General features: G+C 38.9%; 1 protein-coding gene across 1 annotated transcript in view; it reads left to right on the top strand.

Moving 5' to 3' along the window:
• The window catches only part of LOC133663796 (protein Wnt-10a-like), a 94025-nt gene that overhangs the window by 29464 nt on the left and 36717 nt on the right, over positions 1 to 27844 (top strand). The window contains exon 3 of the mRNA XM_062068498.1: positions 12265 to 12638. Coding sequence (XP_061924482.1) covers positions 12265 to 12638 — 374 coding nt within the window. The remainder of the gene's footprint in view (positions 1 to 12264; positions 12639 to 27844) is intronic.

Genomic DNA, 27844 nt, shown 5'->3' with positions numbered 1-27844 from the left:
GCTGGAAATGGGCCTCTATACACCTAGGTAGATATTGCACCAAAAACCAGACATTTGCAGCTAGAATAGTCATTTACCACATTAGCAATGTATAGAGTGTATTTCTTTCAAGTTAAGACTAGTTTAAAGTTATCTTCATTGAAAAGTACAGTGCTTTTCCTTCAAAAATAAGGACATTTCAATGTGACCCCAACCTTTTGATTGGTAGTGTATATACATACATACACACACACACACATATACAGTATATACACTTATATGCATACATACATATACATACATACAGTATATACTGTATATACATATATAGGCAGCAACCTCAGCTGACATACTGTACTTCACACAAAAGTCACAATTTCTCTGTAATTGTTGGTCCAAAGCTCATTATGATTTTGTTAAAATGAGGGTAGTAATGTTTTTCTTTTCATCGTGCTGTGCATTCTTTACATTTATGTAGCCGTCTGCAGCGTGTTAGACAGCTTGCTGGTCACTAAACACTGCATGAATGTATACAGCGCGGTGTATCAAATACGGCCACAAAATTATATGTTGACGAAATAAAAACATGTTTATTGTAAGTTTATGAGTCGGACTATGTTTCAAACTCTATTTAGATGTATTTAGTTTAGTTTAAGGCAAGGCAAGTGTATCTATAGAGCACAATTCGTATACAAAGCAATTCGAAATGAAAAATTAAGGCAAAAATAGAAATATAAAACCATATTTCAAATTAAAATCAGAAAATACAATCGTCGTAAAAACAATCCAAATCAATTACAAATAAACTCAATCAAATACTGTAGATAAAATACTTTCAGTTGTCATATGCAAAATTAAAAGTGTTTTCAGGCTGGATTTGAACATTGCCAGGCCCATCTCACATCTTCAGGAAGACTATTCGAAATTTTAGGAGCATAAAACTGAAAAATAGGTTTACCATGTTTGGTCTTGACTCTAGGCACTGGAGCTTGAGATGGTTCACATGGCTCCAACATGTCAGAGATGTACTTTGGCACAGGACCATGAAAAGACTCAGAGCTGTTTTAAAGTCTATTCTCTGAGCAACAGGAAGCCAGTGCAGTGACCTAAACACTGGACTATATGGTCATATTTCCTGGTTCTAGTCAGGACTCGAGCAGCAGCATTCAGGATGTACTGCAGCTGCTTCACAGCTCATTTAGGGGAACCGGTGAGAAGGCCATAACAGTAGTCTAACCTTCTGGAGACAAAGGCATTGATTAGTCTTTCTTAGTCTGATTTGGACATTACTCCTCTGATTTTGGCAATGTTTTTCAGGTGGTAAAAAGCTGCTGATGTTATTGACTTAATGTGTCTGCTATAGTTCAAATTTGAGTCCATTTTAACCCCTAGATTTCTAACATGATTATTTGGTTTCAGGGAGACAGTCTTAAGGTGACTAATAGTAGTTTCTCTTTGCTTCTGTGGGCCAAATACAACCTTTTCTGTTTTGTCTGAGTTTAGCTGAAGAAAATTGTTTTGCATCCACACAATGATCTGTTCCAAGTAAATCAACAGGCAGACGTTCACCTGCCGTCAGTGACACATAGATCTGAGTTTCGTCTGTATAGTTGTGGTAGGACACATTGAAGCTGACCTCGTGATAGCATGCACAAGTTAAACAATAGGGGTCCCGAAATCGAGCCCTGAAGAACCCCACAGGTCATAGCCATTTGGTGAGAGACACAGTTACCAATTTCAACAAAATATCCCCTGTGATCAAGATAGGGCTTGAACTCAGTGGTTAGAGTGTCCGCCCTGAGATCGGTAGGTTGTGAGTTCAAACCCCGGCCGAGTCATACCAAAGACTATAAAAATGGGACCCATTACCTCCCTGCTTGGCACTCAGCATCAAGGGTTGGAATTGGGGGTTAAATCACCAAAAATGATTCCCGGGCGCGGCCACCGCTGCTGCTCACTGCTCCCCTCACCTCCCAGGGGGTGATCAGTGGGGGTGATGGGTCAAATGCAGAGAATAATTTCACCACACCTAGCGTGTGTGTGACAATCATTGGTACTTTAACTTTAACTTTTAAAAAGTTAAGAGCAGAACCGGGAATTAAACTAACGTCAGAAAGACTGCAATGCATGCTTCCGGGCACAGCCGCACACGTCTTTGGTAGCAAACATGTCGCCTGTTATATAATTGGCCATGCTCTCTTTATCCACGACTCTTCCTTTAACCCGAAGGTCAGCAACCCGCGGCTCCAGAGTCGCATGTGGCTCTTTAGTGCTTCCCTAGTGGCTCCCTATACCTCTTTTAGAGATGTGTGAAAATTTATTTTTTGTTTTAATATATTTTCTGTAGGATAACAAACATGACACGAACCTTCCTAGTTGTTAGAAATCCCACTGTTTATGTTATACATGCTTCACTGATGAGAGTATTTGGCAAGCACCGTTTTGTCCTACTAGTTTCAGCGATCCTTGAACTCATCGTAGTTTGTTTACATGGACAACTTTCTCCGATGCTGCCACAGAAAGACGTGTTTTATGCCACTCCTTCTTTGTCTCATTTTGTCCACCAAACATTTTATGCTGTGCGTGAACGCACAAAGGTGAGCTTTGTTGATGTTATTGATTTGCTGGAGTGCTTATCAGGCATATTTGGTCAATGCTTGACTGCAAGCTAATCGATGCTAACATGCGATTTAGGCTAGCTGTATGTACATATTGCATCATTATGCCTCGTTTGTAGGTATATTTGAGCTCATTTAATTTCCTTTACTTATGTCCTCTGTGTATTTAATTTACATTTGCATGCCTCATGACAAATTATCTGTATGTCATTTTGGCTGCTTTACTGATTGTAAAGTGCTGTTTGTTTGCCATGTTGTTCCAGACCACAGCAAACGTTACCCAGCTTGCAAAGATTGTAATAAATCCTTTAGAAGAAGACAGCCTGCCGTTTCCCTAAACTTGGACACACATCTATACCTTTGGCCATTTTGAGCCAGTAATTTCCAGAAGTTATCTCATCCTGTGGGAAGCCTCCATTTTACTAATGATTTCCAATGTTGCAAAAATGTGTAGAATACAAATTAAAATACATTTCTGTCAACAAAGATTTGCGCCAGCCTTTGATAGTAGGCTTATATAGCTAATATAGACACTTACATCATGTGTTGCCTGCATTATAACACTTGTTTAAGGTTTTTAATTTTTTGTGGCTCCAGACAGATTGTTTTTTTGTATTTTTGATCCAATATGGCTCTTTCAACATTTGGGTCGCCGACCCCTGCTTTCTCTAGTTGCTTAAGCGCTTAAAGGCCTACTGAAATGATTTTTATTTATTTAAACAGGGATAGCAGATCCATTCTATGTGTCATACTTGATAATTTCGCGATATTGCCATATTTTTGCTGAAAGGATTTAGTAGAGAACAATGACGATAAAGGTCGCTGATAAAAAAAAGCCTTGCCTATACCGGAAGTAGCGTGACGTCTCCGGAGGAAGGACTCGTCAAATTTTCCCATTGTTTACAATGCAGCGAGAGAAATTCGGACCGAGAAAGCGACGATTACCCCATTAATTTGAGCGAGGATGAAAGATTTGTGGATGAGGAACGTGAGAGTGAAGGACTAGAGTGCAGTGCAGGACATATCTTTTTTCGCTCTGACCGTAACTTAGGTACAAGGGTTCATTGGATTCCACACTTTCTCCTTTTTCTATTGTGGATCACGGCTTTGTATTTTAAACCACCTCGGATACTATATCCTCTTGAAAATGAGAGTCGAGAACGCTAAATGGACATTCACAGTGACTTTTTTCTCCACGACAATACATCGGCGAAGCTCTTTAGCTACTGAGCTAACGTGATAGCATCGAGCTCAAATGCAGATAGAAACAAAATAAATAAATCCCTGACTGGAAGGATAGACAGAAGATCAACAATACTATTAAACCATGGACATGTAACTAAACGGTTAATAATTCCCAGCTTGGCGAAGCTTAACAATGCTGTTGCTAACGACGCCATTGAAGCTAACTTAGCAACGGGACCTCACAGAGCTATGATAAAAACATTAGCGCTCCACCTACGCCAGCCATATGCTCATCAACACCCGTGCTCACCTGCGTTCCAGCGATCGACAGAAGGACGAAGGACTTGACCTGATCATCCGTGCGGTCGGCGGCTAGCGGCGGCTAGCGTCGGCTAGCGCGTCTGCTATCCAAGTCAAAGTCCTCCTGGTTGTGTTGCTACAGCCAGCCGCTAATACACCGATTCCACCTACAACTTTCTTCTTTGCAGTCTTCATTGTTCATTAAACAAATTGCAAAAGATTCACCAACACAGATGTCCAGAATACTGTGGAATTTTGAGATGAAAACAGAGCTTTTTTGTATTGGATTCAATGGGGTCCCAATACTTCCGTTACAACGATTGACGTCACGCACATACGTCATCATATATAGACGTTTTCAACCGGAAGTTTAGCGGAAAATTTAAAATTGCACTTTATAAGTTAAGCGGGCCGCATTGGCATGTGTTGCAATGTTAAGATTTCATCATTGATATATAAACTATCAGACTGCGTGGTCGGTAGTAGTGGGTTTCAGTAGGCCTTTAAGCTAAAGGAGCATGTCCGATTAATCCGCATTCATAAATGATGTCAGTGATCATTTTTATAATATATCGAATGCTTACATGCGTTAACGTTATCACCCCTCATGACAGTGAGGCAAAAAATACAAGTAATCTATACGAAAACAAAATAATATAATGACAGCACAATAATGGAATGAGCATACCTCCGGTTAGCCCAGCAGTTTTATCAAATTCTGGGACAAAAAATACGAAAAACTGTGGAATATGCTCGGGAGATATTGTGTTTTTGGCCTCTATAGCAGCTTGTCATATTTAGCAACAGTTCTTGCAATATTGCCTGCTCTTTTCCAGGCAGTTTCTGCTGGCATTTTGTGTGACACAAACCACATGGCGTGTCAGTTAATTTTTTTTCTGTCAAAACTGTTCCTGGGCACAGTGGTTGAGTGACAAGCCCTGTTGCCCAACAGCAAGGAGGTTTTTGTGTTTTAATCTGCGTTTATTCAAGCCTGTTTGGAGTTTCCATGTTCTCCTTGCCCTTACATGACTTTACTTTGGGTACTTTGGGTTAACTCCCTCAGTCGGAAAAACATGCATGTTTGAAATGTCGGTGTGAATGAGAGTGATTGATTTTTTTGTTTATTCTTAAATCGTGCCCAGGTTTTTTGTGGCCTTAAAAAAAGAGTTTGTTTGTGGCCCCGTCTTTAATAATACTCATTTAACACGCTAGGCGCTAGGGCTGACTGCAAGCCTAGTCGTCCCTTGCCACATCGAGCTTTGACGTTTGCGGCTTGTAAAGGTGACAATTTGGCTGTTATTTAATGTTTAAGGGGCTGTAAAAAACACATTAAAAAAGTTGTAAACATGTTTTTAATTGTGATTAATTCCTACTTTGTGGAAATTAATTTACAAAACCCAAAACCAGTAAGTTGGCACGTTGTTTAAATTGTAAATAAAAACAAAATACAATGATTTGCTAATCCTTTTCAACCTATATTCAATTGAATAGACTATAAAGACAAGATACTTAACATTCGAAATGGAAAACTTTGTTATTTTTTGCAAATATTAGCTCATTTGGAATTTGATGCCTTCAACATGTTTCAAAAAAGCTGGCACAAGTGGCAAAAAAGACTGAGAAAGTTGAGGAATGCTCACCAAACATTTATTTGGAACATTCCCCAGGTGAACAGGCTAATTGGGAACAGGTTAGTGCCATGATTGGGTATAAAAGCAGCTTCCATGAAACGCTCGGTCATTCACAAACAAGGATGGGGCGAGAGTCACCACTTTGTGAAGAAATGCGTGAGCAAATTGTCGAACAGTTTAAGAACAACATTTCTCAATGAGATACTGCAAGGAATTTAAGGATTTCACCATCTACAGTCTGTTATATCATCAAAAGGTTCAGAAAATCTGGAGAAATCACTGCACATAAGTGGCTAAGCCTGTGACCTTCGATCCCTCAGGCTGTCCTGCATAAAAAAATCGACATCAGTGTGTAAAGGATATCACCACATGGGCTCAGAAACACTTCAGAAAACCACTGTCAGTAACTACAATTTGTTGCTACATCTGTAAGTGCAAGTTAAAACTATACTAAGCAAAGCCAAAGCCATTTATCAACAACACCCAGAAACGCCGCCGGCTTCACTGGGCTCGAGCTCATCTAAGATGGACTGATGCAAAGTGGAAAAGTGTTCTGTGGTCTGACGAGTCCACATTTCAAATTGTTTTTTGGAAACTGTGGACGTCTTGTCCTCCGGAACAAGGAGGAAAAGAACCTTCCGGATTGTTATAGGCGCAAAGTTCAAAAGCCAGCATCTGTGATGGTATGGGGGTGTATTAGTGCCAAAGGCATGGGTAACTTACACATTTGTGAACGCACTATTAATGCTGAAGGGTACATACAGGTTTTGGAGCAACATATGTTGCCATGCAAGCAACGTTATCATGGACGCCCCTGCTTATTTCAGCGAGACAATGCCAAGCCACGTGTTACAACAGCGTGGCTTTGTAATAAAAGAGTGCGGGTACTAGACTGGCCTGCCTGTAGTCCAGACTTGTCTCCCATTAATAATGTGTGGCGCATTATGAAGCGTAAAATACCACAATGGAGACCCCGGACAAGAATTGGAAAGAATTCCACCTGAAAAGCTTCAAAAATTGTTCTCCTCAGTTTCCAAATGTTTACTGAGTGTTCTTAAAAGGAAAGGCCATGTAACACAGTGGTAAAAATGCCAATGTGCCAACATTTTTGCAACGTGTTGCTGCCATTAAATTCTAAGTTAAAGATTATTTGCAAAACAAAATTACGTTTCTCAGTTCAAACATTAAATCTTTTGTCTTTGCAGTCAATTCAATTGAATATAAGTTGAAAAAGATTTTCAAATCATTGTATTCTGTTTTTATTTACGAATTACACAACGGGCCAACTTCACTGGTTTTGGGTTTTGTACATGAACCAGGCCTGGAACCAGTTAACAACAATCAACAAGGGTTTTCTGTGCAGTAGGGAAGGGATTCATATAGCCCCATTTCTGGGTGGATCTTGTGTGAGAGGAAGGGGTTAAGGGATTAATCATTTTGCAATGCAGCCTTCTAAAAATGATGGAAAGCGCCACGCTGACACTGTGGTCAAAGTTGGAACTGCCACAAAACACATTTTAAGATATTCAACTTTCAACTGCCATCTGGCGGCTAAAGTGGAGAGTGCACCCTCCATGTTTGTCACGTTTCATGTGTCAGGTAAACTGCGACAAATGGGGCCATATAAATCCCCTTCCTGCTGTACTTCTCTTGGCTGTCAATACGTGGACCTTGGGGTGTTGTGTTTTCCCGGAATGCAAAGGAAAGTTGGCGCGGGCAAAGCGTGAAAGTGAGGACATTTTAATTTTTACACTAACAAAAAGAACAAACGAAAAGCGCGCACAAGGCGGAAGTACAAAAACTTGGCTAATGAAACAAAAACATGCAGAAAGGCAAAAACTATAAACATGAAATATACAACACTTACTGTGGCATGAAAAAACGTGCAGAGAACAATGGCTTGGAATGAAAGGTAGCAGAGGTAGTAAGGATAATGTCACCAGGACGATCAACAGAAAAAGGCATGCTTAAATAACAGTGACATGATTAGTGACAGGTGCGCGAGTGCAAAGCGTGAGACAGGTGCGTGACATGAGAACAGGTGAAAACTAATGGGTTGTCATGGAAACAAAAACAATGGAGCGTAAACAGAAACTAAAGAGTCCAAAAACCAAACATATCTAAACAAAACAAAACATGATCCAAAAGACATGACATTGGCGACCAGAAGTAGATTTGGCTTTGCATAAAAGACACAATAAAAAAAAAATGGAGTTCAAGTATGTTTATAATTTTATATTTTTAAATAATGTATTGTATATATGTTTAAGTTATGTAAAGATTTGTGCAGTGTTTATAGTAAAAAATCACACATGAATGATAAACAAAAATGCTTTATTGACAATTAAAATTCAGTGAAATACAATAGTTTCAAAAGTCATGTGTTTATATTCCAGATGATGTCCAATAGTTCAGAACCACAAATTAATTAACTAATTATTTGAAAAGTAGGTGTGAATGAGAGTGAGTTCCTTTCTGAGCTGCCACCTGATCGTGGTAGAGGAGTTTGCGTGTCCCAATGATCCTGAGAGCTATGCCCCCTGGTAGGGTCTCCCAAGGCAAACGGGTCATAGGTAAATGGTAAATGGGTTATACTTGTATAGCGCTTTTTTACCTTCAAGGTACTCAAAGCGCTTTGACACTATTTCCACATTCACCCATTCACACACACATTCACACACTGACGGCGGGAGCTGCCATGCAAGGCCCTAACCACGACCCAAGAAGTGTCTTGCTCAAGTACACAACGGACGTGACGAGGTTGGTAGAAGGTGGGGATTGAACCAGGACCCCTCAGGTTGCTGGCACGGCCACTCTCCCAACTGCGCCACGCCGTCCCCATAGGTGATGGACCAGACAAAGAGCCGCTTGAAAACGTTTATGAAGAAGAAAAAACGATGAACCCGGACGTGGGTCAACTGGGCTCCCCCTTTAGAGTCAGGCCCAGAGTTGAGGCTCGATGGTGAGCACCTGGTGGCTGGCCCTGTCCCAATGGGGCCCAACCGGGCACAGCCCGAAGAGGCAGCGTGGAACCCCCTCCAATGGGTTCACCACTCATAGGAAGGGGCATAAAGGTCAGGTGCAGTGTGAGATAGGCGGCAGCCGAAGGCGGGGCCCTTGGTGGTCCGATCCTCGGCTACAGAATCTAGCTCTTGGGACGTGGAACTTCCCCTCGCTGGAGGGGAATGAACCTGAGCTGGTGCGTGAGGTGGAGAAGTTCCGACTGGTCTCACTTTGACGCACAGCAAGGGCTCTGGAACCAGTCCTCTCAAAAGGGGCAAAGACAGTGTGGTTTTCGTCTTGGTCGTGGAACTGTGGACCAGCTCTATATTCTCGGTAGGGTCCTTGAGGGTGAGTTTGTCCAACCAATCTACATGTGCTTTGTGGACTTGGAGAAGGCATTAGACTGTATGCCCTGGGAAGTTCTGTGGGGACTGCTCAGAGAGTATGGGGTATCGGACTGTCTGATTGTGGTGATGGGTTCGCTGTATAATCGGTGTCAGAGCTTGGTTTGCATTGCTAGCAGTAAGTTGGACCCGTTTTCAGTGATGGTTGAACTCCTCCAAGGCTGCCTGTTGTCTTTTCTGGGCGCAGTCAGGGCGTTGAGGGAAAATCTGGTTTGGTTGCTGCAGGATTAGATCTCTGCTTTTTGCAGATGATGTGGTCCTGATGGCTTCATGTGGCCAGGATCTTTAGCTCTCAATGGATCGGTTCGCAGTCGAGTGTGAAGCGACTGGGATTAAAATCAGCACTTCCAAATACGAGTCCACGGTTCTCGCCCGGAAAAGTGTGGAGTGCCATCTTCGGGTTGGGGAAGAGATCCTGCCCCAAGTGGAGGAGTTCGAGTAACTCGGAGTCTTGTTCACGAGTGAGGGAAGAGTGGATCGTGAGATCGACAGGTGGATCGGTGCTGCGTTTGCATTGATGCAGAAACTGTATCGATCCGTTGTGATAAAGAAGGAGCTGAGTCGGAAGGCAAAACTCTCACTTTACCGGTCAATCTACGTTCCCATCCTCACAAATGGTCATGAACTTTAGGTTATGACCGAAAGGACAAGCGGCCGAAATTAGTTCCCTCCGTCAGTTGTCGGGGTTCTCCATTTGACATAGGGTGAGAAGCTCCTCTACGTCGAGAGGAGCCAGATGAGATGGTTCAGGTATCTGGTCAGGATGCCCCCTGGGCAAATTTGACCAGTAGGAGACCACGGGGAAGACCCAAGATACGTTGGGGAGAGTATGGCTCCCGGCTGGCCTGGGAGCGCCTCGGAATCCCCCGGGAGAAGATGGACGAAGTGGCTGCGGAAAGGGAAGTCTGGGCTTCTCTTCTTAGACTGCTGCCCCCGCGACCCAGATAAACTGAAGAAGATAGATTGATAATTGTTTATGACAACTTTTTTTTATTGTTATTTAGGTATTTAATAATTATTAGCTTACTCATTGATATATTTATGTACTTACTGATTTATTATTTTATTTATTTTTGTCCTACAAAATTAGTAGTTAGTAACAAATAAATTGCTACGATACGAAAAGGATTAGGATTAAATAAACTCTGCTTCTTTCTACTCCGCTGTAATGAGAAACTGTAATTATGTGGTGTATAATTTTGTAATTGAATGTATAACCATAGCCATACTTAACCATAACCAAAGTTTATATGAAAAGGTAAAAAAAATAGGTTAATAGGTCCAAGAGGAAAGAAAAGTGTTGGATATCTCCTACAGCAGTGAAGCCAATTCAAAACTGCTATGCTTCTTTGGCATTAATTGAAAAAGTAAACAAAACACAATAAATGGGCAACCCCCCCCCCCCCCCCCCCCCCTCCAAAAAATACCAAACAATGTTCTTTAAACAGTATGGGCCTGATCTACTAAAGTTTGTGTGTATTAAAACACATACAAACTTGATACATGCATGCAAAGCTAATCTATTAGACTCCTGCACACAGGATTCATATATGCTGATTATCAGAACACCCACAATGCTGAGAGGGGAGATGCAAATCTAATCAAATCAGCACCCAGAATCTGATTTATCAAAGCTGAAACTATGCTGCAGGCGCTATTTAAAACTGACACAGTTACACACAATTGGCTGTGAGAAAGGAGGTCCGCCTGACAGGGAATCATTTGTCATATGTGTGTGTGTCAATATATTTGGACTGTCATAAATAAATTTAGCAATATAATGTTATAGCTTACGGATGACTTAAATGGCTGAATACAACACATTTGGTTGATGTGTTTTAATATCAATTTTTTTTTAAGAGCATTATTTTTTCATACAGTTAATACAATTAAAAAATTGTAAAAAGTCTTGCGATATGCATTTTCCTGCGGTTGGATCATTCCATCCATCCATCCATTTTCTACCGTTTGTCCCATTCGGGGTTGCAGGGGGTGCTGGAGCCTATCTCAGCTGCATTCGGGCGGAAGGCGGGGTACACCCTGGACAAATCGCCACCTCATCACAGGGCCAACACAGATAGACAGACAATATTCACACTCACATTCACACACTAGGGCCAATTTAGTGTTGCCAATCAACCTATTCCCAGGTGCATGTCTTTGGAGGTGGTAGGAACCCGGAGTACCCGGAGGGAACCCACACAGTCACGGGGAGAACATGCACGTGTGACGGTCCGACACCTCCCTGCAGAGTGCGCCATTCCAACATGCTCACAATAGTTTTGGTTGTCTCGATTCTATATTGCAGAAAATGGGTTACAGATTATATAGATGTGTGCTACTTCTTCAACACTGCGATCAGGTTAGAGAGCATAATAACAAATGTGGAGGGAATGTTGGAGGGGAATAGCCGTTTCCATGGGCACAGAAGGCCAGTTCAACATGCAATTAGCTCGTTTAAATAAGACACCATTTTTGAACTTATTGTCAATTGTACTAGCAGTTTTAGTAAATCACACACAACACGCCCACTAGTATAGTACAATTTTAATTTGTACAATTTGCACACGCTGTTTAGCACGTGTTATTTAGATCTTAATAGATCATGCCCTATATGTTTAAGAAAATATTTGGCTACAATTTATACTCAAATAGTACCGTTGTTTTACAAATACAATTAAAACATTGCTAAATTAGCAGTTATCTCTATGGGCTTTTGAATGGACGCGGCCACGATGTTGCTGAACTGTGCTAACTGTACTAACTGTACTATTACAATTCAGTCCATCAAAGTAGAACAAGCAAACACCTGCAGAGCATGACGACCACGACCCTGAATAGAATGCATGGTGTTGAAAATAAACATGATAGAGTGGGTTTGGGTTAGTATTTGCCTCATCCTTCACTTAAAGCGTGAGTGAAGAATGTGAGAAGAATGCACTACTGACCTGATAAGACCTGATAGAGAAAGAGATGATACAGTATTATCGGCTCACTGATACTACCTGGTGATTGTTTGAGCACACTGCAGGAATGAAGCAACAATACAACCTTGCCTACTGTAATTAGTAGCGTAACGTTACATCCATAGGAGGCTTATGAACAAAATGTTTTACTTTTGTTCTGGCTATGCTCTCCTCACAGGATTTAGAGAGAGCGCCTTCGCATACGCCATAGCAGCAGCAGGTGTGGTGCACGCCGTGGCCAACGCCTGCTCCATGGGCAAACTGAAGGCCTGCAGCTGTGACGAGAAGCGCCGCGGCGACGAGGAAGCCTTCCGCATCAAACTTCACCGCTTGCAACTGGAGGCCATCAATCGAGGGAAGGGAATGGTACACGGCGTCATGGAACACTTCCCTGCCGAGCTTCCCGGACCCCAGGACACCTGGGAGTGGGGTGGCTGCAGTCCTGATGTGGAATTCGGAGAAAAATTCTCACGGGACTTTCTGGATGCCCGTGAGACCTACAGAGACATCCATGCTCGAATGAGACTTCATAACAACCGAGTTGGCAGACAGGTGAGTCTAGTAATACTATCTTGTGATATATCTAAATTTAAATGTCCTAAGGTTGGCCAAATTTGTACTCAACCCAAATTGTATTTATTATTATTTTTTATTTTTGGATGTATATATATACATACATATATATATATATATATATATATATATATATATATATATATATATATATATATATGTATATATATATATATATATATATATATATATATATATATATATATATACATATATATATATATATATATATATATATATATATATATATATATTGTAATGCCCCGCAGTGGAGAAGGAGTCACACAGACGAGGATGCGATGCTCAATCGCTTTATTAACAAGCGGTAACTCGTTGTAGTTCAAAAAAGTAACGCACACACATACAAGAGCTGCTGTTAGCCACAACTCACGCTCACACACACTCAAGTTCTCCGCCAACTCACTCGCGCATGCGCGTTCCCCAAACCCTTAAAGACACAGTACACTAATGCAAATATCACAGATATTACAATATATATATATATATATATATATATATATATATATATATATATATATATATACAAACAATTTGGAGATAATCCTCCTTTTACTCTCTGTAAAGCACCAGTTCCATTGGCAGCAAAACAGGCCCAGAGCATATTACTACCTACACCATGCTTGACGGTAGGTATGGTGTTCCTGGGATTAAAGGCCTCTCTTTTCTCCTCCAAACATATTGCTGGGTGTTGTGGCCAAACAGCTAAATTGTTGTTTCATTTTTGTTTCATCTGACTAAATGGATGGCTAACTCAGGCTAGAATTAAGGTTTTGAAATGGCCTTCCCAAAGTCCTGACTTAAACGTGTGGACAATGCTGAAAAAACAAGTCCATGTCAGAAAACCAACACATTTAGCTGAACTGGACCAATTGTGTCAAGATTAGTGGTCACAAATCCAACCAGAAGCTTGCCAGAAGCTTGTGGATGGCTACCAAAAGCGCCTTATTGCAGTAAAACTTGCCAAGGGACATGTAACTAAATATTAACATTGCTGTATGTATAATAATAATAATAATAATAATAATAATAATAATATATTTTATTTGTAAAAAGCACTTTATATTTAGTAAACAATCTCAAAGTGCTACAGTGTATTAACAAATAAAATAAAATAAAGAAAAAAAGTTAATAAAGAAAAACATTTTAACTAGAACAACCAAATAGCTATAGCTAGTATGCACATATCTAAAAAAAATGTTTTTTTAAAAAAAGAAGGGCTTTTAAGCCTTTTTTAAAAGCATCCACAGTCTGTGGTGCCCTCAGGTGGTCAGGGAGAGCGTTCCACAGACTGGGAGCGGCGGAGCAGAAAGCCCGGTTTCCCATTGTTCGTAGCTTTGTCCTCGGAGGTTGGAGGAGGTTAGCCTGTACTTTTGACCCAGCAGATTTGGTCACATCTTCAGTAGACTCATAATCAATTCATAAAAGAACCAAACTTCATGAATGTTTTTTATGACCAACAAGTATGTGCTCCAATCACTCTATCACAAAAAAAACAAGTGTTGTAGAAATTATTGGAAACTCAAGACAGCCATGACATTATGTTCTTTACAAGTGTATGTGAACTTTTGGTTAAGGGTTTAAAAAACTTGAGTGAACGAATCAATAGATGGATTAATATATCTTTTTTTTTTAAATTTTTTTTTTTTCTTTTATGTCCTGCCCAGCTTCTCGGGCAAATCATATAGCAGATGTAGATGCCCATATCGGCTGTTCAGATTTACTTTACAAAAGAGAAGTGTAGGATACTTCTCTTGTTGCCTTACTTGTATTTTTATTTATATTATCATTTGGTGCAGCCGGGCCGGAGCAGGAGGGGATAGAAAGAGAGAAAAAGGAAGACGGGGGGGGAATTGTGGGGACAAGAGGGGGATTAGACAGAGAGACAAAAACAACAACAGCAAACACAACAACAACAACAACAACAGAGCAACATCAGCAAATACGACATGTACAAATATGATGGTAAAAGTAATAGCAAATAAGCAGTTAGCGAAAATTTAAAAAAAAATACAGAACTGAGCATTATTACACTAAAAATGGAGCAATATGAATACCAATAGAAATAGTGCTATTGATAATAAACAATACCAGTACTTTACCTTTATTATCAACAATACAATTGTTCAAATGCAACAATACATATACGTAATGATAACTTCAGATACAAAAGAATGCAGAAAAATGGAGGGGAAGAAAGAGAAGCAACCTTAACCTTGTAGATTGTTATAGTAACAATAGGTTAAGCTTTGTCAGTGTGCCATGTGTTATACCCAGTTTACCCGGCCTAGGGCAACAACGTTAATGTATGTTTGATGAAACGTGATTATGTGCATGAGTGTATGTGTGCATATGTACTTGAATATGTACAGTATGTGTATGTGTGCTTGTACAGTGAATGTATATGTACAGTATGTGTATATGTGTGTACAGCGAATGTATATGTACAGTATGTGTATACAGTATGTGTGTTTGAACAGTGAATGTATATGTACAGTATGTGTAAATGTGTGTTTGAACAGTGAATGTATATGTACAGTATATGTATGTGTGTGTTTGTACAGTGAATGTATGTGTTGGATTAATATATATAATATATCATATATTAATATATCTAATCAAAGAGCTGTATCAAATATGCTGCCTTTACAAATAGGGTAATAGTCTGTTTTGATTGAACCTTATTTATTATTGCGATAGTTTACAATAGTTCTGGCACTGCATCATTGTGAAAATTGTTTCAGCTGATCCTAATTAGTTGTTTGAGAGGGTCGCCCAAAAAATTTGCTTATTTAGGTATATGTTTTTACTTAATATTAGGTACAGTGTATGTTTTTACCTAATATTACTTTTGTTTGTTTTGCACACACACATACAGTATATTGTAGATCAGAGGTCTTCAGACTACAGCCTGCAGGCCAAGTGCCACAATGGGAGATCCATCCATCCGTTTCCTACCACTTGTCCCTCTCTGGGTTCCCATATATTACACCCCAATCTCACACACACTATATTGCCAAAAGTATTTGGCCACCTGCCTTGACTCACTTATGAACTTGAATTGCCATCCCATTCCTAACCCATAGGGTTCAATATGATGTCGGTCCACCTTGTGCAGCTATTACAGCTTCAACTCTTCTGGGAAGGCTGTCCACAAGGTTGCGGAGTGTGTTTATAGGAATCTTCGACCATTCTTTTGGTCGAGAAGGCCTGGCTCTCAGTCTCCGTTCTGATTCATCCCAAAGGTGTTCTATCGGGTTCAGGTTAGGACTCTGTGCAGGCCAGTCAAGTTCATCCACACCAGACTCTGTCATCCATGTCTTTATGGACCTTGCTTTGTGCACTGGTGCACAGTCATGTTGGAAGCGGCTGGAAATCACTGAGCTCCTGAGAGCGGCCCATTCTTTCACAAATTTTTGTCTCAATGCCTAAGTGCTTGATTGTATACACCTGTGGCTGGGCCAAGTGATAAGGACACATGATTCTGATCATTTGGATGGGCGGCCAAATACTTTTGGCAATATAGTGTACGTAGAATCAATATATTGGTACCATATAGACAACTTTTCCCAACCATAGTGGAAATTATTTAAAATATACACAGAAAGTTAACACATGTGCTAGACAGCACACAACCTGACCATTGAATTATTCTGGACATTATAAAAAAACATCTAAGCATTGTGCACAATTCTAAACTACACCCATATAAATCCATTACAAAGCATGATGGGTAAAATGCAAAACACTCTTTCTCCACACTTGGACATGTTTGGTGCATTTTAGCTGTGTTTGATTTTACGGATAGATCACAATACTTTAAGGAGGTCGTCAGGAATGTAAACAAGGTGGGAATGATTCAAAGACTCTTAATATTCAATGTTTTATCGTTTATACTTGGTAAAACCAGTTAAAGTTATGTGTTGTCATTCAGCTTGTACAAACCCCGTTTCCAAATGAGTTGGGAAATTGTGTTAGATGTAAATATAAACGGAATACAATGATTTGCAAATCCTTTTCAACCCATATTCAATTGAATGCACTACAAAGACAAGATATTTGATGTTCAAACTCATAAACTTTATTTTTTTTTTTGCAAATAATAATTAACTTAGAATTTCATGGCTGCAACACGTGCCAAAGTAGTTGGGAAAGGGCATGTTTACCACTGTGTTACATCACCTTTTCTTTTAACAAAACTCAATAAACGATTGGGAACTGAGGAAACTAATTGTTGAAGCTTTGAAAGTGGAATTCTTTCCCATTCTTGTTTTATGTAGAGCTTCAGTCATTCAACAGTCCGGGGTCTCCGCTGTCGTATTTTACGCTTCATAATGTGCCACACATTTTCGGTGGGAGACAGGTCTGGACTGCAGGCGGGCCAGGAAAGTACCCGCACTCTTTTTTTTACGAAGCCACACTGTTATAACACGTGCTGAATGTAGCTTGGCATTGTCTTGCTGAAATAAGCAGGGGCGTCCATGAAAAAGACGGCGCTTACATGGCAGCATATGTTGTTCCAAAACCTGTATGTACCTTTCAGCATTAATGGTGCCTTCACAGATGTGTAAGTTACCCATGTCTTGGGCACTAATGCACCCCCATGCCATCACAGATGCTGGCTTTTCAACTTTGCGTCGATAACAGTCTGGGTGGTTCGCTTCCCCTTTGGTCCGGGTGACACGATGTTGAATATTTCCAAAAACAATTTGAAATTTAACTTTAACTTTAACTTTAACTTTAACTTAGTTAACTAACTTAACTTAAATGTGGACTCGTCAGACCACAGAACACTTTTCCACTTTGCATGAGTCCATCTTAGATGATCTCGGGCCCAGAGAAGCCGGCGGCGTTTCTGGATGTTGTTGATAAATGGCTTTCGCTTTGCATAGTAGAGCTTTAACTTGCACTTACAGATGTAGCTACGAACTGTATTTAGTGACAATGGTTTTCTGAAGTGTTCCTGAGCCCAAGTGGTGATACCCTTTAGAGATTGATGTCGGTTTTTGATACAGTGCCGTCTGAGGGATCGAAGGTCACAGTCATTCAATGTTGGTTTCCGGCCATGCTGCTTACGTGGAGTGATTTCTCCAGATTATCTGAACCTTTTGATGTTATTATGGACCGTAAATGTTGAAATCCCTAAATTTCTTGCAATTGCACTTTGAGAAACGTTGTTCTTACACTGTTTGACTATTTGCTCACGCAGTTGTGGATAAAGGGGTGTACCTCGCCCCATCCTTTCTTGTGAAAGACTGAGCATTTTTTTTGGGAAGCTGTTTTTATACCCAATCATGGCACCCACCTGTTCCCAATTAGCCTGCACAACTGTGGGATGTTCCAAATAAGTGTTTGATGAGCATTCCTCAACTTGATCAGTATGCATTGCCACCTTTCCCAACTTCTTTGTCACGTGTTGCTGGCATCAAATTCTAAAGTTAATGATTATTTGCAAAAAAAAAAAAAAAAAGTATCAGTTTGAACATCAAATATGTTGTCTTTGTAGCATATTCAACTGAAAATGGGTTGAAAATGATTTGCAAATCATTGTATTCCGTTTATATTTACATCTAACACAATTTCCCAACTCATATGGAAACGTGGTTTGTGTTTCTGATCATTGCCTGATAATTGTTTAAATCATACATCTCTTATTTTTGTACAAAATGATCGTTGTTACATTAGAATCAGCCTGTGTTCCATATGACAGCGTCTTGGTGAGTTCCCCCAAAAATCAGCCTTTACCGCAGGGCGTACTGTATTTTTATATGTTTATCATGTTTGGCAAACTTCCCTCTTCAATTTGGTATTACATTTATATGCAAACTTAAATCATTGCAATCGCCGCTCCCGTGTGAAAACATCTGTTTCAACTTGATCAGCGCACACACGCACTCACAGTTGATCACAACGAGTTGGAATAAATAATGAGAAAGAAACAGACGTTTTGCCTTAAAATTGTAACTACAATTTATTGTAGCATTTTTTATCCAGTTCTGAAGTTAGTGTGGTGATTTTCCAGACTATAGAGCACACCGGTATATTATTAGAGCGCCTGTGAGGGGGAAGCAGGGCTGCCACCGTATGCAGAAGCCAGTCAGGTCAACCAGTTCCCCCCAGAAGTGTCAATCTTGTCCTGGGCCCTAAGCGTCCGGTCCAAGTTTACCGTAACACTTTAGTATGGGGAACATATGAACCATTCATTAGTTGCTAATTAACATAGGGTTAGAGTTAGGGTAAGGGTTAGGGTAGGGTCAGGGATAGGGGCAGGGCTAGGGTTAGGGTTGGGGTTGGGGTTAGGGAAGACTCTTAGTTAATGGCTTACTGGTTGTATAATAAGGCTATACAGAATAAGGCATTAATAAGTACTCAATATTGACAAATTAACAGCCAATATGTTACTAATTTGCATGTTAATAAGCAACTAATTAATGGTCCATACGTTCCCCATACTAAAGTGTTACCAAGTTTACTCATGTCTCTTTGATTAATAAATGAATTACTCTTATTTTTATTATACGAAGAGGTCATATATAAACTAGGAGAGGCAATTCCTGAAGGAATTGAGTGTGAATGCTCCAATGCTGAAGTTGAACTGAAATGCTGACAGAATGTAGTATGAATGTAAGACTAGTTAGAATGTTGGAATGGTTTGAATTTCCAGGAAAACCAGAATTTGGTCTGGAACTTGGTTTGGAACTTTGGAAAGTGTTTGTTTGAATGTCCAGGATAAGATGAATGTGTTAATGGTTGAAAAATGTGGGAATTGTGCAACTTGGAAACATGTCCCATTCATTTCAATGGGAGCTTCCTGGAAATTTGGGAATTTGGGGGAAAAGTGAGATTTTTAAAAAATGATTAGGAGCATGAATGTCCGGAATGAGCTGAATTGGTTGGTGTTGGAAATGTTTAAATCGGTCGAGAAATGTTGAAGTAGTAACATTTTTCATTGAGAAATGGTATTATTCCTGGAATTTCGGTAAAACCGAGAATTTTTCCAGTTCAAAAATCAACTTCGTTTTTGTCCTGATTAAGGGGAATAATTTGACGGTTGAACTGGGTTGAAAAATGTGGAAGGAGTAGTCGCCAAAAAAAAGGGTGAAAATAGGGCTTTGTAAAACCAGGAATTCTGGAAAGTCCTGGATTTTTTTTTAACTTGGAAAAAGGGTAGTTTGAATTTTGTGGAAGGTGGAATGTGTTGAAGGTGGAATGGTTTGAATTGTTTGAAAACGGTGGAAATTGTGGAAGTTTGAAAAATGGTCTAATTCATTTTGAATGGGAAAAATGTTCCGGGAAACCTGGAATTCTGGGAAATCTGGGAATTTTTGGAATTTGTCAAGGGAAAGCCCGCAATTCCCTAATAGGCTGAACAGTTTGAAGTTGGAATAGGTTTGAATGGGGTGATAAAATGTGGAAGGTATAGAGCGCGCCAAAATCTGGAGAAGAATAATAATAATAAGTTGAATAAATAGATTAATTTGGCCCTGCGATGAGGTGGCGACTTGTCCAGGGTGTACGCCGCCTTCCGCCCGAATGCAGCTGAGATAGGCTCCAGCACCCCCCGCGACCCCAAAAAGGGACAAGCGGTAGAAAATGGATGGAAATAGATGAATTTGGGTGTAGAAAACCATATGTGCATGCGAATGCTTTGGAGCATTCACACATATGAGATGCACACTGCAAAAACTGAAATCTTAGTAAGATTAAATATCTCAAATAAGGGTGATATTTGCTTATTTTCTGTCTGATAAGATAATGCTTCTCACTAAGCAGATGTTATGTTAGAGTGTTTTACTTGTTTTAAGGGTTTTGGTCCTAAATGATCTCAGTAAGATATTACAGCTTGTAGCTGAGATTTTTTGACCTACACTACCGTTCAAAAGTTTGGAGTCACATTGAAATGTCCTTATTTTTGAAGGAAAAGCACTGTACTTTTCAATGAAGATAACTTTAAACTAGTCTTAACTTTAAAGAAATACACTCTATACATTGCTAATGTGGTAAATGACTATTCTAGCTGCAAATTTCTGGTTTTTGGTGCAATATCTACCTAGGTGTATAGAGGCCCATTTCCAGCAACTATCACTCCAGTGTTCTAATGGTACAATGTGTTTGCTCATTGGCTCAGAAGGCTAATTGATGATTAGAAAACCCTTGTGCAATCATGTTCACACATCTGAAAACAGTTTAGCTCGTTACAGAAGCTACAAAACTGACCTTCCTTTGAGCAGATTGAGTTTCTGGAGCATCACATTTGTGGGGTCAATTAAACGCTCAAAATGTCCAGAAAAAGAGAACTTTCATCTGAAACTCGACAGTCTATTCTTGTTCTTAAAAATGAAGGCTATTCCACAAAATTGTTTGGGTGACCCCAAACTTTTGAACGGTAGTGTATATTGAGTAAAACATGCTTGAAACTAGAATATCAACTGTTGCAAAGCTGTGTCATCAAAGTATAAACCTACTTTTTTAAAGTAATCATTTCTTATTTCATGCATGAAAAAAAACAATCATGACTTTGACACAATTGTGTCTCATAATTAAAACAGATGACAGCCAAATGGACTTTGCTGTTTTATTTTCAATGAAACAATAGAACATACGTACTCATATAGTAGTACAGTTGTTACTAGTGAGAATATACTTATTTTAAGGTATTTTTGGGTTCATTGAGGTTAGCTAATTTTACTTCTTTTGGAAAGTCTTGACAAGCCAAATTGTCTTGTTCTATTGACAGATAATTTAGCTTATTTCAAATAAAATACCCATAATTTGTTTTAATTTTTTTTTATTGTGTTTGAGCACTGACTTTTTGCAGTGCAGGCTGAAAATGGCCCCCGGTTGCACACTGGTTTAGAGAGAAGTGTTATGTGTTGAGGCTTGTGTGGCTGTATAATATCTGCCATATAATATCCTATACAGCGGCTGCACATTTTAACTGTTAGGTCAGGATGATGAATATAAGTGACAATTGCACATCCAAACTAAAGCTGTCCATATCCTGTGCAGACCTTGTGAAAGATGCTCTGCATACAAGGCCATCGGTAGCTGCGTATTCGTAAGCCCGTGCAAACTTTTAATTAAAAACTATTATTAATCAGGATTTGCGTGACACATTATCATTATACCGCGCTGTGTTTGAAGAAAACATTTAAGTACCTGGCACGACACCTGAAGGAGGAGTACGACCGACAGGAAGCGTAAAGTCGTAACTCTTGAGTTTACGAGGGCTTTGATATCAGGAACCTTCTTTTGGTTTCATTTGATCCATTTACTTGTAGTTCCTTTTTTACACTATATGATTGCCTCAGGTGGATATTTGGAATAAACCAGTTGCTTAGTTATCTCAGCTGGCGGGTACTTAAGTCGTTTTGTCAACTTCAACAACTTTATGTACATCACAGTAAACCAGAGTGCTTAAAATTATTAATTAAAATAAGTAGTGTAAACTTAAAAAGTTGTTAAAAGTTGTACTTACCGGTACTTAAAAATGTTGAGTGTGAGTAACATTTTCCTTCTTTTTAAGTTTATTAAACTTGTTATTTTTAATTAATATTAACTTGTTTGCAGATTATGTGACTGCTATATAAAATAATTAAGTCACAGTTACTAAAAACTCAGTGGATTAAACATAATTTTGTTTTATTTTGAAAGAACAAATCATTTAAAAAAAAGTTAAATAACCAATGATTGTCACACACACGCACTAGGTGTGGCGAAATTATTCTCTGCATTTGACCCATCACCCTTGATCACCCCCTGGGAGGTGAGGGGAGCAGTGAGCAGCAACAGTGGCCGCGCCCGGGAATATTTTTTGTTGATTTAACCCCCAATTCCAACACTTGATGCTGAGTGCCAAGCAGGGAGGTAATGGGTCCCATTTTGTATAGTCTTTGGTATGACTCGGCCGGGGTTTGAACTCACAACCTACCGATCTCAGGGCGGACACTCTAACCACTAGGCCACTGATTAAATCGAATCAAGAATAAATTAAGAATAAATCAATCGCATTATAGATTTGTATTGTTATTATTATCCTCTGTGTGTGGGTGTGTATACAAATTATTACATACACATGCGCGCGCATGCACACACACACACACACACACACACATAGGAAGTGCTTTTATTTTGTAGCATTTTCGTACACTTCCTCTTCAGGAAGCAGACACGAGGAGGAACATTTTTGAGTTGGTAAATTTAATTCAATTATAATTTAAAAGTACATTTAACATAAACTCCAAATATTTACGATCTGATATACTCAAATATTTGAGTTTATGTACTCAAACATGTGGCAACTTATTGCCTCACTTTTTTGGAGTTGTGCTTACTTATTCGGGGTTACAGTGCAGTATGCAGTACATGTATTAGTATATAAAGCTATTAACTATGGACTTTTTTGATAAGCTGGAAGTTGTTCTTTGTGTTTGTGCACTGATTGTGCGCATGTGTAATCAATTAATCTTTTAATCTGTATTTACACACACTTTAAAATAAAGTAGTGTGTAAGATTTGTATTGGTTTCACCAATTTTAAAGTACTTTCACAAGATAAGACACAAAATGATACTATAGTATCATAACTTATTGAAATGCACAGTAAAGCCTCTAGTAAACATACATTATGTCTGTTTATTATTAATTTTTGTAATCAATATCAAGTGGAATGTTTTTATTAGTGCACTTGCATTGTCACAATTCTTCTCCCCACTTCTCGACTTTACAATAAATAAAAAATCTAAGTATTATCACTTTTGCCCGCTTTTGTTTATTCCTTTTTCCACTTATCTTTTTTTGTTAGTCCCACCCCTTCCGCTATGTAGCCAAGATGGTGACTCTAACGCAGGGCTACTCAACAATTCCGGACCGGGAATGACACCCTACCGGCCCCCGATTTCAGTTCAAAACTTCGGAGACAAACATTTTTGAGGCAAAATTCCTTAAAACACTTGAGTGCTCCTGATGTTTAGAGGAAGTTGGACCACTGTAAAGACAATGGCAGATTCTCGCATTGTCATGTTATTCTTGCTAGCAAACACAAACACCGGGTTCCAAAAGTGTGATGTACGTAACTGAGGTGTTCCTCAAGGCACCCCTTTAAGTCCTCTCCTTTTTGGCAGTTACCATGAATTGATTAACGTGGACCCCGACTTAAAAAAGTTGAATAACTTATTCGGGTGTTACCATTTAGTGGTCAATTGTACGGAATATGTAGTGTACAGTGCAATCTACTAATACAAGTCTCAATCAATCAATAAAGTCTCAATCAAAGTTACAAATGTTTTTATAATGTGATTTATCATATTTTTTTGGACTAAAAGCCATACGCTATATTTCCCTGCGCTTTGAACCCTGCAGCTTATAAAACGCTGAGACTAATTGAGGTATTTTTCTTTGCTAACGGCCATAATGTTTTGTATTCAACAAATAGTTTTTAACACTGACTGAGACACTGAAAAAGTATATTGTTGTTTGTAATATGGTTCCATCTTGTGGATGAGTTTGCTTACTGCAGGTGCTCAGGTTTGAAAATGTACTTCCTGTTTTGTGCCTTGAACCATAAGTACATGTATATCCCGTTTCGGCTATTTATAAGTAGCGTTTCTGCACGAAATTATTCTTCATTCATCACTCCAAGCAAAGTTTGTAAGTTTTACAATATAACTAAAACTATTCATACTTACTTAACCGTCCCATGTGTGATGTCTGTAGGAGTGTTTTCATGCATATTTGTGCGTGCTATTGTAATGTTATCAAGCTAGCGTTGTTAGCATTTGCGAATATGATAATAGGTCTACAAGTGTCTGTGTTAGCATTACTAACTTACAATGGCAATCTTGTTGTATTATTTCAGTTTTGTAAATTCACTTAAATGTCACAGTGGAGTTATTGAGTCTGTTTAGCTGATTGGAGAGTTTACACAGCTAGTGGGTCCATGACGATGACTTCTCTTTTGTCTGTTCAGCCGTTTTACTGCTGTGTAACATGCACCGTTTGGAAACCATTAAAGTATGTAAGTAAACATTCACAAAATCTTTTGTACCTGTGTTAATCTGCGATCCAGATATATGTATATGTAAAAAAATTAATGTTTCTTCTAAAATTTGGTGGGTAAAATTTTTAAATACTGGTGCGCTTTATAGCCCGGAAAAGCCCGGTATGTAACCAAGGTGTTGCTGAAGCTTGTTTACTTCAGATGCAGTCAGTAGTCATTTGTTCAACTTCTTTAGTTATATTAGTAGTGTTTCTCAAGGTTGCATTGTAGGTCCTCTCTTGCTCCTCATTCGGGCTATTCAACTGGTTGCCTGCGAGTTCAGATCAACAAACCTGCGAGAGATTCACATGTTTGCAGTAGATTCTTAAGAACTCTAGAGTGCTGTCATGGAGATGCTCTTTGACTCGCTTAAATGCAGAAGGTCCCTAAAAAAACAGCAGAGCGCTATTGTAACAAAATAAATAGCCCAAATCAAATGTCTACTAGAGAGGACACTGGTTCTCCGTAATGTAGAAAATAGGAATAATAGTGAAAGCAGAAGCCTGGTCCTTAGCTTTCTGGAAGTGTGGCCCCCAATAATTTAGTTGAATATCCCTGCTGTTCATGGTGGTAAGTGTCCAGTATGGCACGGTGCACACTAACCATCAAGTGCAACATCTGAAAATGCACTGCATATCCTTTACTTGACAGTGTAAGCACACTTATGCAATCACAAGAGTAAAGCGTAAGCACATAAGTGAGCAAATTGAGACATTATATGACATATACAGTCGTGGTCAAAAGTTTACATACACTTGTAAAGAACATAATGTCATGGCTGTCTTGAGTTTCCAATCATTTCTACAACTCTTATTTGTTTGTGATTGAGTGATTGGAGCACATACCTGTTAGTCACAAAAAACATTCATGAAGTTTGGTTCTTTTAAGAATTTATTATGGGTCTACTGAAAATGTGACCAAATCGGCTGGGTCAAAAGTATACATACAGCAATGTTAATATTTGGTTACATGTCCCTTGGCAAGTTTGGACAAAGATAAGACATTCTGGAGGAAAGTTCTGTGGTCAGATGAAACACAAATTGAGCTGTTTGGCCACAATACCCATCAATAAGTTTGGAGGAGAAAATGTAAGGCCTTTAATCCCAGGATTAAAGATTATGGATCTAACTAAAGCATTTGACACAATTAATCACAATATTTTAATTAAAAAACTAGAACAATATGGCATCAGAGGGTTAGTCTTAAACTGGATAAGAAGTTATCTAACGAACAGGAAACAATATGTGAAGCTAGGCGAACACACGTCTACAACGCTAAATATATCCTGTGGTGTACCTCAGGGATCAATACTAGGAGCTACATTATTTAATCTCTATATAAATGACATTTGTAAAGTTACAAAAGATTTAAAGTTAGTATTATTTGCGGATGATACAGCAGTGTTTTGTTCAGGACAGAACACACAGAAGGTAATACAAATAATAACAGAAGAAATTAACAAATTAAAAAGATGGTTTGACAAAAACAGACTATCGTTGAATCTCAGTAAAACTAAAATAATGCTATTTGGTAACAGTAGAAGAGAAAGTCAAACACAAATACAAATAGACGGAATAGAAATTGAAAGAGTAAATGAAACCAAATTTCTAGGTATAATGATTGATGATAAATTGAACTGGAAATCTCACGTGAAAAAATATACAACATAAAGTAGCGAGAAACACGTCAATAATGAATAAAGCAAAACATTTTCTAGACCAAAAATCACTTCATATTCTCTACTGCTCATTAGTGTTACCATATCTGAGCTACTATGCAGAAATATGGGGAAATAACTACAAAAGTACACTTCATTAATTAACGGTGTTACAAAAAAGATCAGTTAGAATAATACATAATGTTGGATATAGAGAACATACAACTCCTTTATTTATTGAATCAAAGATACTGAAACTCCACGACATAGTGAATTTGCAAACAGCTAAAACTATACACAAAACAAACGTAACCTGCTACCCAAGAATATACAACAATTCTTCTCAAAAAAAGAGGAGAAATATAATTTTAGAGAGAAATGTAATTTAAAACATTTGTATGCACGTACAACACTTAAGACCTTCAGTATATCAGTATGTGGAATTAAATTATGGAATGGATTAACCAAATCAATCAAACAATGTACTAATATGATCCACTTCAAGAAACTCTTCAAACTTAAAGTGTTTACAAAGTACAAAGAAGAAGAATACTGAAAAATAATCTTACTTATCTCGTCATATGAAATGTAACTTACTTCACCAATTATTATTATTTATTTATTTTTATTGTGATTACTTATGGAGTAGATTGTGAATAAATTGAGAACAGGAAGTGAACAAAAGTTTTAGCAACTGTTATGTAAAAGAAAATTGGAGGATTAAATAAGCTCTGCTTCTTCCTACTCCTTTTCGAACATGTTGAAAAGAGAAACTGGATATTGTGATGTATCATGTTGTATGCTTGCATGTTCGAAATAAACTCAAACTCAACTCAACTCAACTCAACTCAACTCAACTCAACTCAACTCAACTCAACTCAACACCAATTCCTACCGTCAAGCATGATGGTGGTAGTATTATGCTCTGGGCCTGTTTTGCTGCCAATTGAACTGGTGCTTTACAGAGAGTAAATGGGACAATGAAAAAATAGTTTTACCTCCAAAATTTTCAGGACAACCTAAAATCATCAGCCCGGAGGTTGGGTCTTGAGCGCAGTTGGGTGTTCTAACAGGACAATGACCCCAAACACACGTCAAAAGTGGTAAAGGAATGGCTAAATCAGGCTAGAATTAAGGTTTTAGAATGGCCTTCCCAAAGTCCTGACTCAAACGTGTGGACAATGCTGAAGAAACAAGTCCATGTCAGACAACCAAAACATTTAGCTGAACTGCACCAATTTTGTCAAGAGGAGTGGTCAAAAACTCGACCAGAAGCTTGCCAGAAAATTGTGGATGGCTACCAAAAGCGCCTTATTGCAGTGAAACTTGCCAAGGGACATGTAACCAAATCTTAACATAGCTGTATGTATACTTTGGCCCAGCAGATTTGGTCACATTTTCAGTAGACCCATAATAAATTCATAAAAGAACCAAACTTCATGAATGTTTTTTGTGACCAACAAGTATGGGCTCC

This window comes from Entelurus aequoreus, linkage group LG13 (genome assembly GCF_033978785.1).
Source record: "Entelurus aequoreus isolate RoL-2023_Sb linkage group LG13, RoL_Eaeq_v1.1, whole genome shotgun sequence".
NCBI lineage: Eukaryota > Metazoa > Chordata > Actinopteri > Syngnathiformes > Syngnathidae > Entelurus > Entelurus aequoreus.
Note: the sequence above shows the minus strand (reverse complement) of the source record. Positions and strands in the feature narration are given on the sequence as shown.